The sequence below is a fragment of the Equus przewalskii genome, chromosome 21 (genome assembly GCF_037783145.1).
Source record: "Equus przewalskii isolate Varuska chromosome 21, EquPr2, whole genome shotgun sequence".
Classification (NCBI taxonomy): Eukaryota; Metazoa; Chordata; class Mammalia; order Perissodactyla; family Equidae; genus Equus; species Equus przewalskii.
In genome coordinates, this window is record NC_091851.1 from 249848 (window position 1) to 264157 (window position 14310).

A 14310-nucleotide genomic window follows, 5' to 3' on the forward strand; every position below is an offset into this window, starting at 1 on the left:
CTGATGGGGCCCCTCAGCTGTGTGTGCCCTCGGTGTGTCCAACACCAGCCTCTGGTGACTGGTAACTGTGCTGGGCCCTCTGAGGACCCTGCTGTACCCCAGGCACAGCTGTGTTCATGCTTAACCTTCCCTCCCCTTTCCAGGCAGCCCCTGGTTACCACATGGCTAAGATGATCATCAAGCTGGTCACGTCCATCGGCGATGTCGTCAACCATGATCCAGTTGTGGGCGACAGGCTCAAAGTGATCTTCCTGGAGAACTACCGTGTGTCCTTGGCCGAGAAAGGTAGCCCCAGGGGCCGCATTAGACAGGAAAACCTGCCCCTGCAGGGGCACAGCGTGAGGGGTCATTGCTACTCAGGCGGACTAACCCTGCCCTGGATGCCAGGGTGCCCCAGCCCGAGAGGCCTCTGTTCTAACAGGGAAAGGCTCTGGGGAAGCTGTCTGTCTGTATCAAGTGCAGAGAATTACTCTCAGCCTTGGACATTTCATCTCTGTATTTTCTCGCTTCTGCCCATGATCTCATTGTCCGTCTGCCTCCCTGTCTCCTCTGAGCTGGCTTTGCCTTTGTGCCCTTGGGGTCACTCTCGCTGGCAGCACAGCAGCCTCCTCCCTCTGCCCTGCCCCCCACCCTCAGAGGATGCTTCTGCTCATCGCCTCTTCTGGGCCAGCACCTGCCTCTTCTGTCCTTTCCCAGGGTAGCTCAGGGCCTGACATCCAGCCCCACTCTGTTGACAGGTCACTCTGGGGCCGCTCCACCACTTTGGGGGTCCTGGGGAGGCTCACACAGGATGTGTGCTGCTGCCTGGAGAAGGTCCTGCGGCCAAATATGCCTTGGAGCACAGCCACCCTAACCTGGACAGGCCTTTCTAAAGTGGCCACTCTGGAGACCCTGGCAGGAAATCCATTTGCCCAACCAAATGGTGGCAAACCTGAACCTTGGAGTTCTGGCACCAAGGACCCGCCCTTCATGGCTCAGGCAGACCAGCTGCTGCTTCCTCCGCTCTGTCTGAGTGAAGGCGCGTGGGCTGGTGCCCTTCGTCCCGCCAGCTCGGCGGGTCGTCACCCCTCCCTGAGGCTGCGCTGCTGCGGCTGTGCGTGGGCGGCATGGTGCTGTGGTTACCTTCACCACGCTTCTGACTCGTCCCAGGCCCTTGGCTGCCTGGAACTCCACCCTCACTATTATTTAGGGTCAACTGGCTCCTATGCATCTTTAGAACCCACCTTGGGGGATGCCATTCTGGGCCTCAGAACTGGAGTCTGAGCCCCTCGTTCTCCCCTAGCTCTTGGACTTGGTGCAGAAATGCGTCCACAGTCACATCTGCTCGTGTCCCTCTGCACTCAGCGTGTGGCTTCACGGGCAGGAGATGCCTGTGTCTCTTTATCCTGGCACCAGGGCTTGACCTTGAAGAAGGACTGGGCTCTGCTCTGTGCTGACCCTGAGTGCCCACTAGCTGGGTTGGGGAAGCAGCATCAGCTCCATGGACAAGCTGAGGACATGGGGGCAGTGATGTCAGGGCCGGGGGACGGAGGCTGCTTTCCCACCTGGCACATCTTGGAGGCAGTGGGAGCCCATGCTTGGGAGAAGCCGCAGGGCTGCGGGGGGTGGGTCGTGGTTGTGGCCGGCTGCACCCGTCTGTGTGCAGCACAGGGTGACTCACATGCACATGAGCGTGAGGAAAGTGCCCTGCCTTTCTTTTTTGTTTTTAAGATTTTATTTTTTGCTTTTTCTCCCCAAAGCCCCCCGGTACATAGTTGTATATTCTTCGTTGTGGGTCCTTCTAGTTGTGGCATGTGGGACGCTGCCTCAGCGTGGTCTGATGAGCGGTGCCATGTCCGCGCCCAGGATTCGAACCAACGAAACACTGGGCCGCCTGCAGTGGAGCGCGCGAACTTAACCACTCGGCCACGGGGCCAGCCCCTGCCCTGCCTTTCTAGTCCTCTGGTGCGCTAAGAAGAGTCTGGATTCTTCTTGAAGTGGTCTGAGACTAAGGGGCTGATTGAATAAGACAAAAGGATGTTGGGATGAAAGGGCATCCTGACACCAACAGGCCAGGGCCTAGGGTCCCACCAGACTTTGATTGGGCCCTGGTCCCTGAAAGGTTCCAGAACAAAGGTCCTTTGCCACCTAGGGGGCTTCTCCTCAGGAGTCCCCATCTTGGACCCTCTTCCCCAGGCTGCCCTGATCAAGAAGGGAAGCCCTTACAGGCGAGGTGGGCCTGAGGGCTCCGGCTCCTCCCCGAGTGAGCAGGAGGTGGTACTTGTCCTGGGAGGGCTGGCAGCAAGCTGGGAGGAGGTGGTGTGGGGTTCCTGTGCCAGTCCACCGCGCTCATGCTGGGCACAGCGTGTTGCTGAGGTGCCTCCGTGCGCTCGCCCCGCAGTGATCCCCGCCGCAGACCTGTCGCAGCAGATCTCCACGGCGGGCACTGAGGCCTCAGGCACGGGCAACATGAAGTTCATGCTCAACGGGGCCCTCACCATCGGCACCATGGACGGGGCCAACGTGGAGATGGCTGAGGAAGCCGGGGCCGAGAACCTCTTCATCTTTGGCCTGCGGGTGGAGGACGTTGAGGCTCTGGACCAGAAAGGGTGTGTGTCTCTCTCCGTTCCCTTGGGGGCATGTCGGCGCCCAGGCACTTCCCAGAGCACCGGGGAGGGGGTGAGGCTCTCGGGGCCAGGCCTCCGCTTGCTGGGGTGAATGACCTCCCAGCAGGTGGGGCGTGGCTGCAGGCACGCTGGCCCAGTCGGCCTTCTTCCTGAGCACCCAGCAGGCTGTCCCAGGAGGCCGGCTTGGACAGGAACTGGCTGCTCTGTGCTTCATCTGCACATCCCAGTCCACGAGGTCCAAAAGGGGGGAAGGCCCTGGTCTCTGGTCGGGGAGCCTTCGGGGACAGGGTCCTGAGCACACTAGGCCAGTTTGGGGACTTGGGGCTGACCCACTGCTGAGATTTCGTGGCCTAATTTTGTAAAATAACCTTTTTGTCTTGGAATAGTGTTAGATTTACTGAAAAGTTGCAGAGACAGTACAGGGAGTGCCGTGACACCCTCGCAGTCTCCCCTGGTGCATCTGTCCTTACTAGGCAGTGACCTTGTGAACACAGGTGTCTTGCCTCTGCTGATGGATTCTCAGCTCTCCCTCATTTTTCACCACGTTGGATGCTCTTGAGGAGTCCGGCCCGGCCTAATTCTGAGCAATAATTAAAAGAAAAGACAGTGTTGCCTCATTGCCTAAAAGCTTGCTGGCAAGTTGGTGAGGCCTCAGGTACCAGCCGCGTGAAAGCCCCATTGTCACCGGAAAGTCTCTGCCTGAGAGTGAGCCAGGTGTCGGCCTGAGAGCACACCCCCCACCTCTCCGTTTCTACCTGCCCCTCATTCAGGCTCTTCCAGCCCTGTCCCCAAATCCTGGGGTGGACACAGCTGCCCCATGCCCCGCTCTCCCCATGCTCCCTGGTGGCCACAGGCCTGTTGTGTCTCCTCCTGCCTGGTTTTCCATGTCATTTCCTTCTCTGTCACCATGGCAGCACAGGGGCAGGTTGGGGGCAGGGAGTAGATGGAGGCAGAAGGGTGGGGCAAGGCGAAGGCAAGGGGTACAGGGCAGGAGGCAGGGGTGGAGTGGGAAGCAGGGATCAAGCAGCGCAGCAAATTCTTGAGCAGCCTGGCCTCTAGGAATATGATGGAGCCGTGCACGTGATTGTATGTCTTCTAGAGGCCACGGCTATGGAGAAGGAACAGGTGGAATTGATTTTGCACTTAAAATAGCACATACCCCCCCTCTCCAGGGCCTGGCAGCCCACGTGGTCAGCAGTTGCCATCCCAGATCTCGGACCTCGCAGACCTGGAGCCTGGGGCAGTCCTGGGCCAGGGGTGTGTCTGGCACAAACGACCCCACTGCCTGCCCCCGAGGCTGCCTGCTGGTGACACTGGTGGCTGAAGCTCGGCCCATCTCCCCACAGGTACCATGCCAGAGAGTACTACGACCGCCTGCCCGAGCTGAGGCAGGCTGTGGACCAGATCAGCAGCGGCTTCTTCTCCCCCAAAGAGCCAGACTGCTTTAAGGATGTTGTCAACATGCTGTTGAACCACGACAGGTGGGACTGGCCTCCCCTTTGTCCCTATGTCCCTCCCCACTGATGGTCAGACAGGCGGGTCCTCCTGGTGAACCGAAAACTGCATGTTCTTCGGGGTGAAACCTGGGTCTTGTGAGGCTTGCTCCCCACCTCAGCCCACGGGCAGACTTCGGCTTAGCTACACCCAGGGCCCGGAGCTTGACTAGCCTCTGGCAGTGCTTGGCATGCCCCGGGGCCCTGGGGGTGGGAATTGCCAGCTGCATCGTCCAGCCCCAGGCCCCCCAGCATCAGCTGACCGTCACCTGGAAGGGCGTGAGGAGCAGGAAGTGGTGTCACATGGGGCTGGTTGGAGGTGCTTCCTGAGTCCTGTCCTTCCCAGGGGGAAGAGAGGCCTCTGGGAGGCAGGCGGGGTGGGGCTGTATATAACAGAGGAGTCCCAGCTGCAGCAAATGTTGGCCCATGGTGACACAAAGTGGTTAAGATGGAATTAACTTGTGATATTGTAAATTAGAACTTAGGCAGTGTTTTATAGCAATGCAGTTGACGTGTGTACTGACGTAGAGCAGGTCAGCAGTGCCATTTGCGTTTCTTGACAGGTCTTTACTCCACCCTGTTGGTGAACCTGTGAATATGAGAATTGACCCCGTTCCACTTTCAGTTGCCTTTGGATTCATTTTGTCTGTTGCGTTTTGCTGAGTGCTGTCAGCTAGCTTTGGTCCGACCATTGTCCCTCCACTCGCATACCTGAGCTGGGGGCTTGGCCCCGGCTGAGGTCTGCGATCAAGGAAGACTTAATGGTTTTATGAATTGTGTTTCTGACTCAGTCGTAACCAAAAATACATTTCTGTAATAAATCCTGCATTTTTGTCCAGAACATCATTTTTTATATCACTGGTTCTCAGCCCAGTCAGACTTGAGCATAGGTGGCTAAATAGAGCCTCCTCATCATCCTGTGCCCCTTCCCTGAGAGGTGACATCAGCGGGATGACTCTCAGCCTGTGTAGTTCTAACCCATGTGCATGGGGAGGGTGCATTGTAAATGCCATTTCTTTAGAGAAACATTGTGTTAAAATAGGTTTTTTCTAGAATAGTGTCCCCAGGACAAAAGCATTGTTCACAGAGCAGTCCCGTGGCCAAATGGGCCCCGTCACCCCAGAGCCTGGGGACGTGGACGACCATGGCCTGGTGGTGGGTTTCCTGACCTCGCACTTGCTGCCGGCCGCTGCAGCCCAGCCTGCCGTCTCCCGTTTCAGGTTCAAAGTGTTTGCGGATTATGAAGCATACATGGCCTGCCAGGCCCAGGTGGACCAGCTCTACCGGGTAAGGTTCTTGGGCCCCACAGCTGGCGGGGGCAGTCCCGACACTCTGTGTTCTGCTGTCTTGGGGCCCTTGGGAGGTCACAGTTCAGCTTGTGGCCCAGAGCAGAGCGGCTGGGGCCTCCGCAACCTGAGCCGCGTCTTGGGTGTTGGCCGTCTTGCCATCCGGTGCTTCTTGATCATCTTTCACTCAGGGACTCTCAACTGTCCCTCTGCTCTCCCCTCCAAGGCTGGTGCCTTGTCACCGCTTGGGGCCAGGCTGCTCTCCACACCAGCACAGGTTCCCTTGTAGCCTCTCAGCAGCAGCCAGAGTGTATCAGCAGGAGAGGTGCTTCCTTCCTGAGGCTCTGCGCTGTGGCCCCAGCAGACAGCGGCAGAGACGGGCTGCGATCAGGAGGGCCCAGGGGAGTGGGTGCGGAGCGCGAGGCCCAGGACCGGGGCGGGCCTGGTGAGCAGGGAAGCCCTTTGTGTGCACACAGAAAGCTTGTCTTTAGAGTGAGGAGGTGAACGACTTTCTGGGAAGGTCTGAAGTAGAGTGAGGGTCTCAGAGCTGTGAGGAGTGGTCCGCTCCCTGGTGAAGATGGACCAGGAGAGAGACCCCTTCCTGGCTGTCTTTGTGGAGCGTGCGCCTGGCCGGCACATGGCAGCCCGTGGGACTGGTGTCCCCTCCTCAATGTGGCTCGCAGGGAGTGGGCACGTCCATGGGGGTCTCCTAGGAAGACCAACGTCCTGAGCTTGGGGAGGTGAAGGAGGGTGACCCTCGGTACCTGCTGCCCTCCCTTTTCTGGGATTTTCTGGGTGTCCCACCCTGTGTGCCCTACCGAGGATGGCAGTGGGAGGGGATACTGGTGACAGTGATGTGACTGTACAGAGGTGTTGGGTCAGATGGTTCATTTCCCCAAACTGTTTAAGCAGATTCTTGGAGGAGGCCTGGGGGGTTTGTGCTTCTGATTTGCGGCCAGTCCCCCTGCTCAGGGAAGTTGCGGCCCTGCCTGCCCTGGGGAAACAGCTGGCAATTCTCCCTCCCGCGAAGGAACAGGAGAGGGGGGCCTGGGGACTGAGTGACGGACAGGGCTCTGGGAGGAGCCTTTGCTTCCCTCATCCGGCCTCAGGAGAGTCTGTCTTCTGGGGAGGCCCCTCTGGGTGCTGGCTGTAGTCTGGGGGCAGCTGCCAGGCTCTGGGCAGAATGGAGACCGCTTGGCCATTTTCCCTGGGCACTAGATCCACCTGGTGGCTAACACTCACTTGCTGGTGTTTGTCTTTGTCATGTGGGCTGTGCCCTAGCAGGATGTGGAGCATTTTGAGGTCTGGGACCTTCTCAGGCTCCTTGCTCCAATTTCTAGTTACTTGGTAGCTTTTCTGCCAGTAGGGGCCCCCTTTTCAGCTTGTAATTTCCTCCTCATCTGTCAGGCTGCCCCAAGAGCTAAGAGCTCACCTGGGAACAGTCCTAAGTTCTGGAAGCACAGGCCCTCTCGTGCAGTTTACTCAGCATCTCCTTCCCTCTGCAGAACCCCAAGGAGTGGACCAAGAAGGTCATCAAGAACATTGCCTGCTCGGGCAAGTTCTCCAGCGACCGGACCATCACGGAGTACGCGCGGGACATCTGGGGCGTGGAGCCCTCTGACCTGCAGATCCCGCCCCCCAATCTCCCCAAGGACTAGGCACCCCAGCACCCCTGGGACCAGTGGGCTTTTCTTTCCTTGTTGACTAAGCACCTCATGCCAGTTTCCAAGCACTTTGCCAGCAGCCAGTGGTCCCTGCTTTTTTCATTGCTGTGTTTCCAGGAGGGCCTTGGGGATCGTGGTGGTGGCCTGGGGGGCTGGGGCAAGGAAGGAGAGGTGCTGAGAGTGAGGCGCTCCCGTGTTTCCTGCCAGAAAGCAAAGTTCGCAGCATCATCAGGGTAGCTGGCCCCATAGTTTCAGCCCACCTGCCCCACAGATGGGGCAGGTGGAGCCGCCTGCTGGGCTCCTCTGAGACCTTGCATGCACCTTGCTGTGAGCTTGTTTTTGGTTTTGAACCTCTGGATTCTGGGGTCTGGCCAGGTGGCCATAGTGAAGCCTGGGGAAGTGTTTCTGCGGCACCTGGTCTGGCTGGCCGGTGTGGCCCCAAGTCCTCCCTGGCCCAGTTCCGCTTGGCTGTGCCGAGAGGGTCCACTGCTCCGGCCGTTTTCACAGCTGCTGTGTGGGTTGCTCTGGCAGAGTTTCCCGATTGATCAGAGAAGGGGCCTCAGGACAACTGAGGGTGACGGCACCTGTCCGGCATCTAGGAGGCCTCAGTTAGGACAGGCTGACTGATGCAAAGTTAGCTTGGTTTTGCTTTTTCAAAAGAAAAGTTAACTTCACAAGGAAATGAAACTAGCTGAAACTTTTTCCTTTTTAGCAGCAAAAATTGTACTTTTGACATTTCACACCGCGGGAGGCGATACTGCGAAGTTTTTGCCTGGCCCTGGGGGCTGTTTGTGGGAGGCTGATGCCCAGCCCTGGCCACAGATCCCTGTGTCCCATCTCCCCCCAACCCCCCTGCTGCAGTGCCCCACGTCGTGCACTTCCTGTCTTCCAAGGCTGGCCTCCCTTCTTCATTTTCCACCAATGCGACAACCTGGTCTGGAAAAGGACTGGGTGGGTCCAGAGGGGAGCCCACCTTCCACTCTGCCTGGATGGCAGGCTAGTGCTGGAGGGCCGCCCAGAGAGCTGGGAGCGGGCAGGAGCGCCCTTCCAGAGGCTCTGACCGCTTGATGCTGGACCTGGGCAGCACGGGGCTCTGGCCTCGTCCCGGGTCCCGGCTGCTCACGGAACCAGGCAGTGGAGGATCTGCTCACAGGCCCACTTCACGAGTACTGCTGGGGACTGCGGGGAGGGATGTGTTAGGGGGCTATGTGGCCCCGCAACACCCTCCGCTGCCCCCTGAGGCTGTGACTGTCACTGCACCACCTGCTGTTACTGCCTCGTGAGAGCAGCCCATTAAACCTCCTGCCCCTGGCTGGTTGACTGGCCTGTGTGTGTCACTCTGCGCCGAGAGCAGGGCAGGGCCTTGGACCTTCCCTCTTAACCAGGGGCCGTGCTGTGTTATAGCCCATCGTTCTGGGATGGAGGACAGAAAGGTCTTTCATCCCAGTCGTGGGGGACTTAGAGCCATGTATGCCTGAACTGCCAGCTCTTGACAGGATCCGCTATGCCAGCCACTTGGGAGACCGTCATCTGGGCATTGGCATTTTTGGTGTGCATCTTATTGGTCCCGTTCTCTACCTGTCTTGGGCCACCCACTCCTGGCTCTGGAAAGTGGAATGCTCTGGGGACCAAGACATTCCCCCCCCTAGACTGCACAGCTGCAGGTTGAATCATAAACCAGGAGGGAGGAGCTGGCCCAGTGGCATAGTGGTTGAGTTCACGTGCACTGCTTCAGTGGCCCAGGGTTCACAGGTTCAGATCCCGGGAGTGGACCTACACCACTCGTCAGCCATGCTGTGGTGGCATCCCACATACAAAATAGAGGAAGATCAGCACAGGTATTAGCTCAGCGACAATCTTCTTCACCAAAAAAAAAAAAAAAAAAACCACCCAGGAGGGACATGAACTTGGGACTCAGTGTTACCCAAAGAACCTGAGAACTGCAGGCACTTACCACTGTGGACCCCTGCTGAGGGTGGTGGCATTGCAAGGCTCTCCTTGATGGGGGGCAGCTGAGGTGCCCCAGGAATACACACTCCAATCTTGGGTCTGGGGGGGCTAAGAGTGCATCCTGTGGCTCCCAGGACATGTGTAGCTGGAGAGTTTACAGCTGTGCACATCTCCCTCTTCCGTTTTTTTTTTTTTAAGGACTGGTCCTGACTACAAATTGATTTTGTAAGCCACCAACAGGTTGGTCCTAACCCCCCCCCACCCCCCCCCCGTTTCACCTTAGCTGCTTAGACCAAGGTGGCAATCTCAGCCACCAGGTCGGGGCATTTGGACCTGCTTCACTGACAGACAATGGCTCGGCAGCTGCCAGCTCAGGGCTCCCCTCTTGTGCTTCCTCATCTGGTCAGATACCTGTAACACCAAGAGTTTGTGTGTTTACTCTCTATCCTACCACCTTCCCCCCAAAAAAGATCTGAGGCAGCTCACATAAAGTTCACGAAACGAGATGAAGACCTGAGCCCAGGCAGAGCGGGCTGGGTCTGAGACTGAGCGAGCACATCCCGTCTGCTTCCTTGGCTGTGATGGAGCCGCGGGGCCTCCAGAAGCCTTGGTGATGAAGCAGGAAGAGCAGGCCGTGCCTCATGGAGGGCTGCCCAGGCCACGTGGCACACACTGTTGTAGTGACTCTCAGGGCCTCCAACACAGAGCAGCACAGGAAGGCTGCTGGGCCCCAGCTCTGATGGAGATGTACAGTCTGGGGACAGGGCGGTGGTCATACCGAAGTTAGATATTGGGGGAGAGGGGTACACCCTGGTCTAGAAGGAAGATAAATGTTCTGACATAAACTGACCTCAGGAGGAGTCTGTTCACCTTTCAGTCCATTTTAAGAAAGGCATGCATTTCCTAGATGTCGGAATGGATGCAGGCAGCTCTGGGGGGGTCTCAGAAAGGAACAGGTGCAGCCTGCGCTGGCTTCTGGGCCCCCAGCCAGCCTAAGCTGCTAACACTGGCCATACGGCCTTGGAGAACAGGCAGGTGGCCAAATGAGCCCTGCCTACCCCTGGGGAGTTTCTGAGCTGTTGAGACTAGAAAGTTCCACAGCCTTAGGACCTAGGGGAGGAGAGCCAGTCATCTGGAGAGGCCACGTCCCAAGTGGGCTGACGTCCCAGGACCTGAGGCACACCCATGTACCTGCACGGCAGGGGCAGGACAGCCACGGTGGCAGCTCGAAACCCCCGCTGTCATTAAGGCAGGCACGCTGGCTCCTTAGCCAGTGCCAGGGGCAGTGAGAAGCAGAATCTTTGGCCCATGCCAGGTGGGAGGGGCAGAGCTGCAGAGGGGTGGCTGGTTTGACAAAAAGCCAAATAACCAAGAGCCAGTGAGTGAACCAGGTGGTGCCCATGGTGCTCATAGAGACCCCACACTCCACTGGTGCAAGTCCTTTCATGAGAGGGCAGGGGCTTGTCCTGGGTTCTTGGGTGAAACTCCACTGTCCATCCATCAATAGAGCAACGTCCAATGAGCTTGCTAAGCATGAGATTGAAAGGGCTGCCTATGTAGGCCTGTATTTTAGGAAATTGCCATCTACCCCATCTGGAGAAGCTGTCCCCACTGTGAATGCCCCGCCCCCACCCCTGCCCCGACAATGCCCCTCCCTGTGGAGGCCTGGACATCTGGAAGAACAGACGGAGGAAAGACCTAGGGCCCTGGGCTTACAGAGCTGCCCATCCTCCCACGTGGCCTGAGGCTGTGGGCAGGGCCTGATGGCTGGAGGCCTTGCTGAGGAAACAACAGACAGACCACCCACCACGCTTTTATTCTTAAATAAATGCTCAGTCTAAGGCCAGGTGAGGCTGACAGGCGGGCAGAGAGTGGGGAAGTGCAGATCACGGGCACCTCCCCGCTGCGAGCGCGGGGGGGCCCACCCAGGGAGGCAGGGACACCAAGGAAGGCAAGCAGGGTGCGTAGAGGGCAGGAGGGGATGGTCCAACCATTGGAGTCCATTCTGCATGTGCCAGGAAGGGACAGAAAGAACCCAAGTCTCCCCAGGTTCCCGCAGGCGGTGCCGGAAAGCTCAGTGTGGTCCCGGGACCTCATGCCCAGCTCAGGGAGTGTGGGATCCACCAGCCGGTGGCCGGCTTGCTGTCACTGTCTTCCCAACGCCAGCTTAGGTTGAGTGGCAGCAAGAGGGAGAGAGGGCCACCTGTCTGCCACCTGCATTTTCCACAAAGATCCATGTTCCCGGCCACCAGGGCAGGGAGCCTCAGGTCCGCCAGGGCCTCCTCGTTCTGCCCCAGCTGGCATCTGAGGCCTCTCTCCAGGCGCATCGTGGCTGCAGGCACCCCCAGGCTCCAGGGTGCCGGGCTGGCTGGAGGAAGGGGAGGAGGGCAGAGGTCTTCATGCTCCTTCAGGCAGCAGGGCTCAGTGCTGACGCTCACGTTCCGCCCTCCCAAGGAACTCCCTAGAGCAGAGGAGGCCACCTGTCAGCCAATCCCTTGGGCCCAAACCAGAGATCCTCCCTCCTGTGGTCCTCACACTGCCCTCTGAGGAGGCCTCGAGGGAGCCTGCAGGACCACACCCCGCTCAGAAAGACCTCTGTGAGCTGAACAAGCAGGGCACCAGCAGCATCGCCCGTCAAATGCTGGCGTGTAGGAAGAGACCAGGTTATGGGCTGCTCTTCTTTATTCTGGACGTGTACTCTGGTCTAAATTTTCTGTCATATATTCCTTCTATAATGGGGAAAAATTACACCCCCTGAGCAAACCCGTACTCTTTCAGCTCACTGTCTCCTCTCAGCTACCCAGTCTGTGAGGCAAGAAATGGCAAACCGCTATAAGCAGCTCAGCTTTACCTCTGGGGCTCTGAGGGGCAGCCAGAGGAGGGCTGAGGCATGCAGGAGACTCACGCAGCACACGCCTCGCGGAGGCTGACCTGAGCACCCCCTCAGCAGCCCCAGGAAGGCGAGCTCTCCCCGTCCCCACAGCTTGGCACCTTGCAGAAGGCCACACGCCAGGAGACCTGCACCCTTGGACTGGAGGTGGGGGGACTAGGCCTGCTCCAGTCCAAACTCTGCCCTTGGCCACCACCACATACTCAGGCTCTGAGATGGGCCCGTGACCCTCTAGACTGCAGCTCATGTCCTGGCCCAGGATTCTGGCCAGCACAGCGTAGCCAGCAGCACAGTTTCACTTCAAGCAGCAGCTGGGGACAAACAAGTTTTGGAGGAGCTGGTCCAGACCAGAGTCCCCATGTGCTGTGTGCACATGGGCAGCGACCTGAGGAGTATGTGGGAAGGGACCGAGGCCTGACCCCAGCAGCTGAGGGGGTGTGTGGGAGCTCCTGTCCAGGGCTGTCTGTAGGCTGGGCGCCACTGCATGGGGTGCCTGTGGGCCTGCACAGGCAGGACCGCCAGATCACCGTCTGTCTGATCCTGGGAACGGCCCAGGGGGGAGAGGCACTAAACACTCTCAACCTCTCTCGGTGGAAATGGTAGGCTCTCAAATCACTGTGACTCTTGGCCCCACTGGGGCAGCTCTGGCCACTCCACCTGCTGCACACCTGGCCTGAGCCATTGCTGCCCAGGGCCACATCCCCGGCAAGAGGAGAGCACCTCACCTCAGTATCCGTGGAAGCTCGGGGCTCTTGTAGATGTACTTGTGCCTGTAGCCGAGGTCTGAGTGAAAGGGGATGAACTGAACTTTGAAGTCTCGGAAGCTTCGAGATGGTGCAGCAATGTTGTAGAGCTGGGAAGTGGGAGAGACAGGTGGGTGCCGCAGAGGTGGCGGCCTAGGGCTGCCCCTTCAGCAGAGACCTGCCAGTGGCTGCTGCCTCTGAAGCACAGCCCAAGCCCCAGGCGCACACCACTGCTGCCCTGCAGGCCTACCGGGGCAGAGCCAAGGAGGGGGCAGCTGGCAGACTCTACCTCTCAGCCCTCATGCCATTCAAGACCCTCTCTGTCCTCATGCCTGTCCCCAAACTTCCTCAGGGGTGGTGAGGTGGATGTGCCAGCACCACAGAGAGAGTCTCCTGCTGTGCAAAGGTGTGGTGGCCTAAGTACCCAGAGCAGCCTTGATGGCTCAGTCCTGGGGGCTGGGATGGGCCATGTGCCTCAAGCTTGCTGTGTGCCAAGGCCAGTCACCAAGCTGGCTCATGATCTCTCCTGCCTCAGCTCCCTTGTTCCACCCCTAGGAGGGTGAGGCTGTGAGCCCAGACCCACTGGAGGGAAGGGACCTGGCCCTGATGGAGGCCACCTGTGCCTTGGGCCTATTCTGAGGCATAAGCGGCCCAGGTGTCGCTTCCTCAAGCTGACCTGGCCCCTTGCCATTGCCACAACCAGGCGGTGCTCTCTCCTACCTTACTGTAGCCAAAAATCTAATCCTGCTTCCCGAAGGCATAGGCAGAGGCCCCACAACAACATGGAGTCCCCTAACATTAGCCCAATCCCAGAGGCCAGAGAATAGATGAGAGGTTCTCTATCAATTCTACAGGCAGGGACCCCTGTGTTGGGGCTGAGGGATCCTCATCATCGGGGGTTCTTTCCCTCCAGCCAACAATGGCGAGCCCTCCCAGCTGAGTCCCCTGTGGTTGAGTTTCTGTTAGGCCAGGACCCTTGTATGGGGGCCCGGGAACCATTCCCTTATTTTTCACGTGTCCTTTTGTGGGTGGCATCGGGACCCTGCCCTGACCCTGCTGCTGACTGCTCCTGCCCTTCTCTTCCTAAAAGGGGCCCCTGCCAGCAGCAGGACCCTCCTCCACATCTGCCTGTGCCCAAAGGTGAGTGCTGAACGCCTGCCTGCACCAGTACACCTACCTTTCTGCCAAGCTGGAAGGGCACGACCGGGTCGTCCTCAGCGTGCAGGATGAGCAGGGAGCAGGAGATGTGCTTCACACTGTGGGGAGGAGAAGGGGCTAGACTGAGACCCTGGGCAGGGGCTGGGGTCTCCAGCCCCCTGGCCCCGCCTGCAGCAGGGGCCTGCTTTAGGGAGCATTTCCCTGTGGGGCTTGTTAACCGCTCTAATTCAGCTGAGCTCTTATTAGAGAACTAAAAGCTGATTTCTCAGATGTTTCTATCAAAATCTATTCTAGGTGACAGATGTCAGTCAAACCCAGAGATCAACTCATTCACCAGGTCTGGCCCCTGCATATTTTCTGAAAATTGAAAATTATTATTTTTGCCCGTAGACATGTTCAACATTACAAAACACTATTTACAAACTGAGTAATTTAGGTGGGCCAAAAAAACCTATTGCAAATGGATGTTACTAGGAATCTATTGGTAAAATAATCAATACCCTCTAATTTATCTTTGGTG

The 14310-nt window shown here is 58.2% G+C and overlaps 2 protein-coding genes across 7 annotated transcripts in view; one reads left to right on the forward strand and one right to left on the reverse strand.

Moving 5' to 3' along the window:
• The window catches only part of PYGB (glycogen phosphorylase B), a 57536-nt gene extending 49175 nt beyond the window's left edge, over window positions 1–8361 (forward strand). For all 3 annotated transcript variants that reach the window (XM_070588938.1, XM_070588939.1, XM_008507122.2), the window contains 5 exons: window positions 144–285; window positions 2381–2588; window positions 3953–4087; window positions 5320–5386; window positions 6891–8361. In XM_070588938.1, coding sequence (XP_070445039.1) covers window positions 144–285; window positions 2381–2588; window positions 3953–4087; window positions 5320–5386; window positions 6891–7043 — 705 coding nt within the window. In that variant the 3' untranslated portion in view covers window positions 7044–8361. The remainder of the gene's footprint in view (window positions 1–143; window positions 286–2380; window positions 2589–3952; window positions 4088–5319; window positions 5387–6890) is intronic.
• A 2435-nt stretch (window positions 8362–10796) lies between these two features.
• The window catches only part of ABHD12 (abhydrolase domain containing 12, lysophospholipase), an 84881-nt gene continuing 81367 nt past the window's right edge, over window positions 10797–14310 (reverse strand). For all 4 annotated transcript variants that reach the window (XM_070588942.1, XM_070588940.1, XM_070588941.1 and 1 more), the window contains 3 exons: window positions 13810–13888; window positions 12615–12742; window positions 10797–11460 (listed from right to left, as the gene is read on the reverse strand). In XM_070588942.1, coding sequence (XP_070445043.1) covers window positions 11421–11460; window positions 12615–12742; window positions 13810–13888 — 247 coding nt within the window. In that variant the 3' untranslated portion in view covers window positions 10797–11420. The remainder of the gene's footprint in view (window positions 11461–12614; window positions 12743–13809; window positions 13889–14310) is intronic.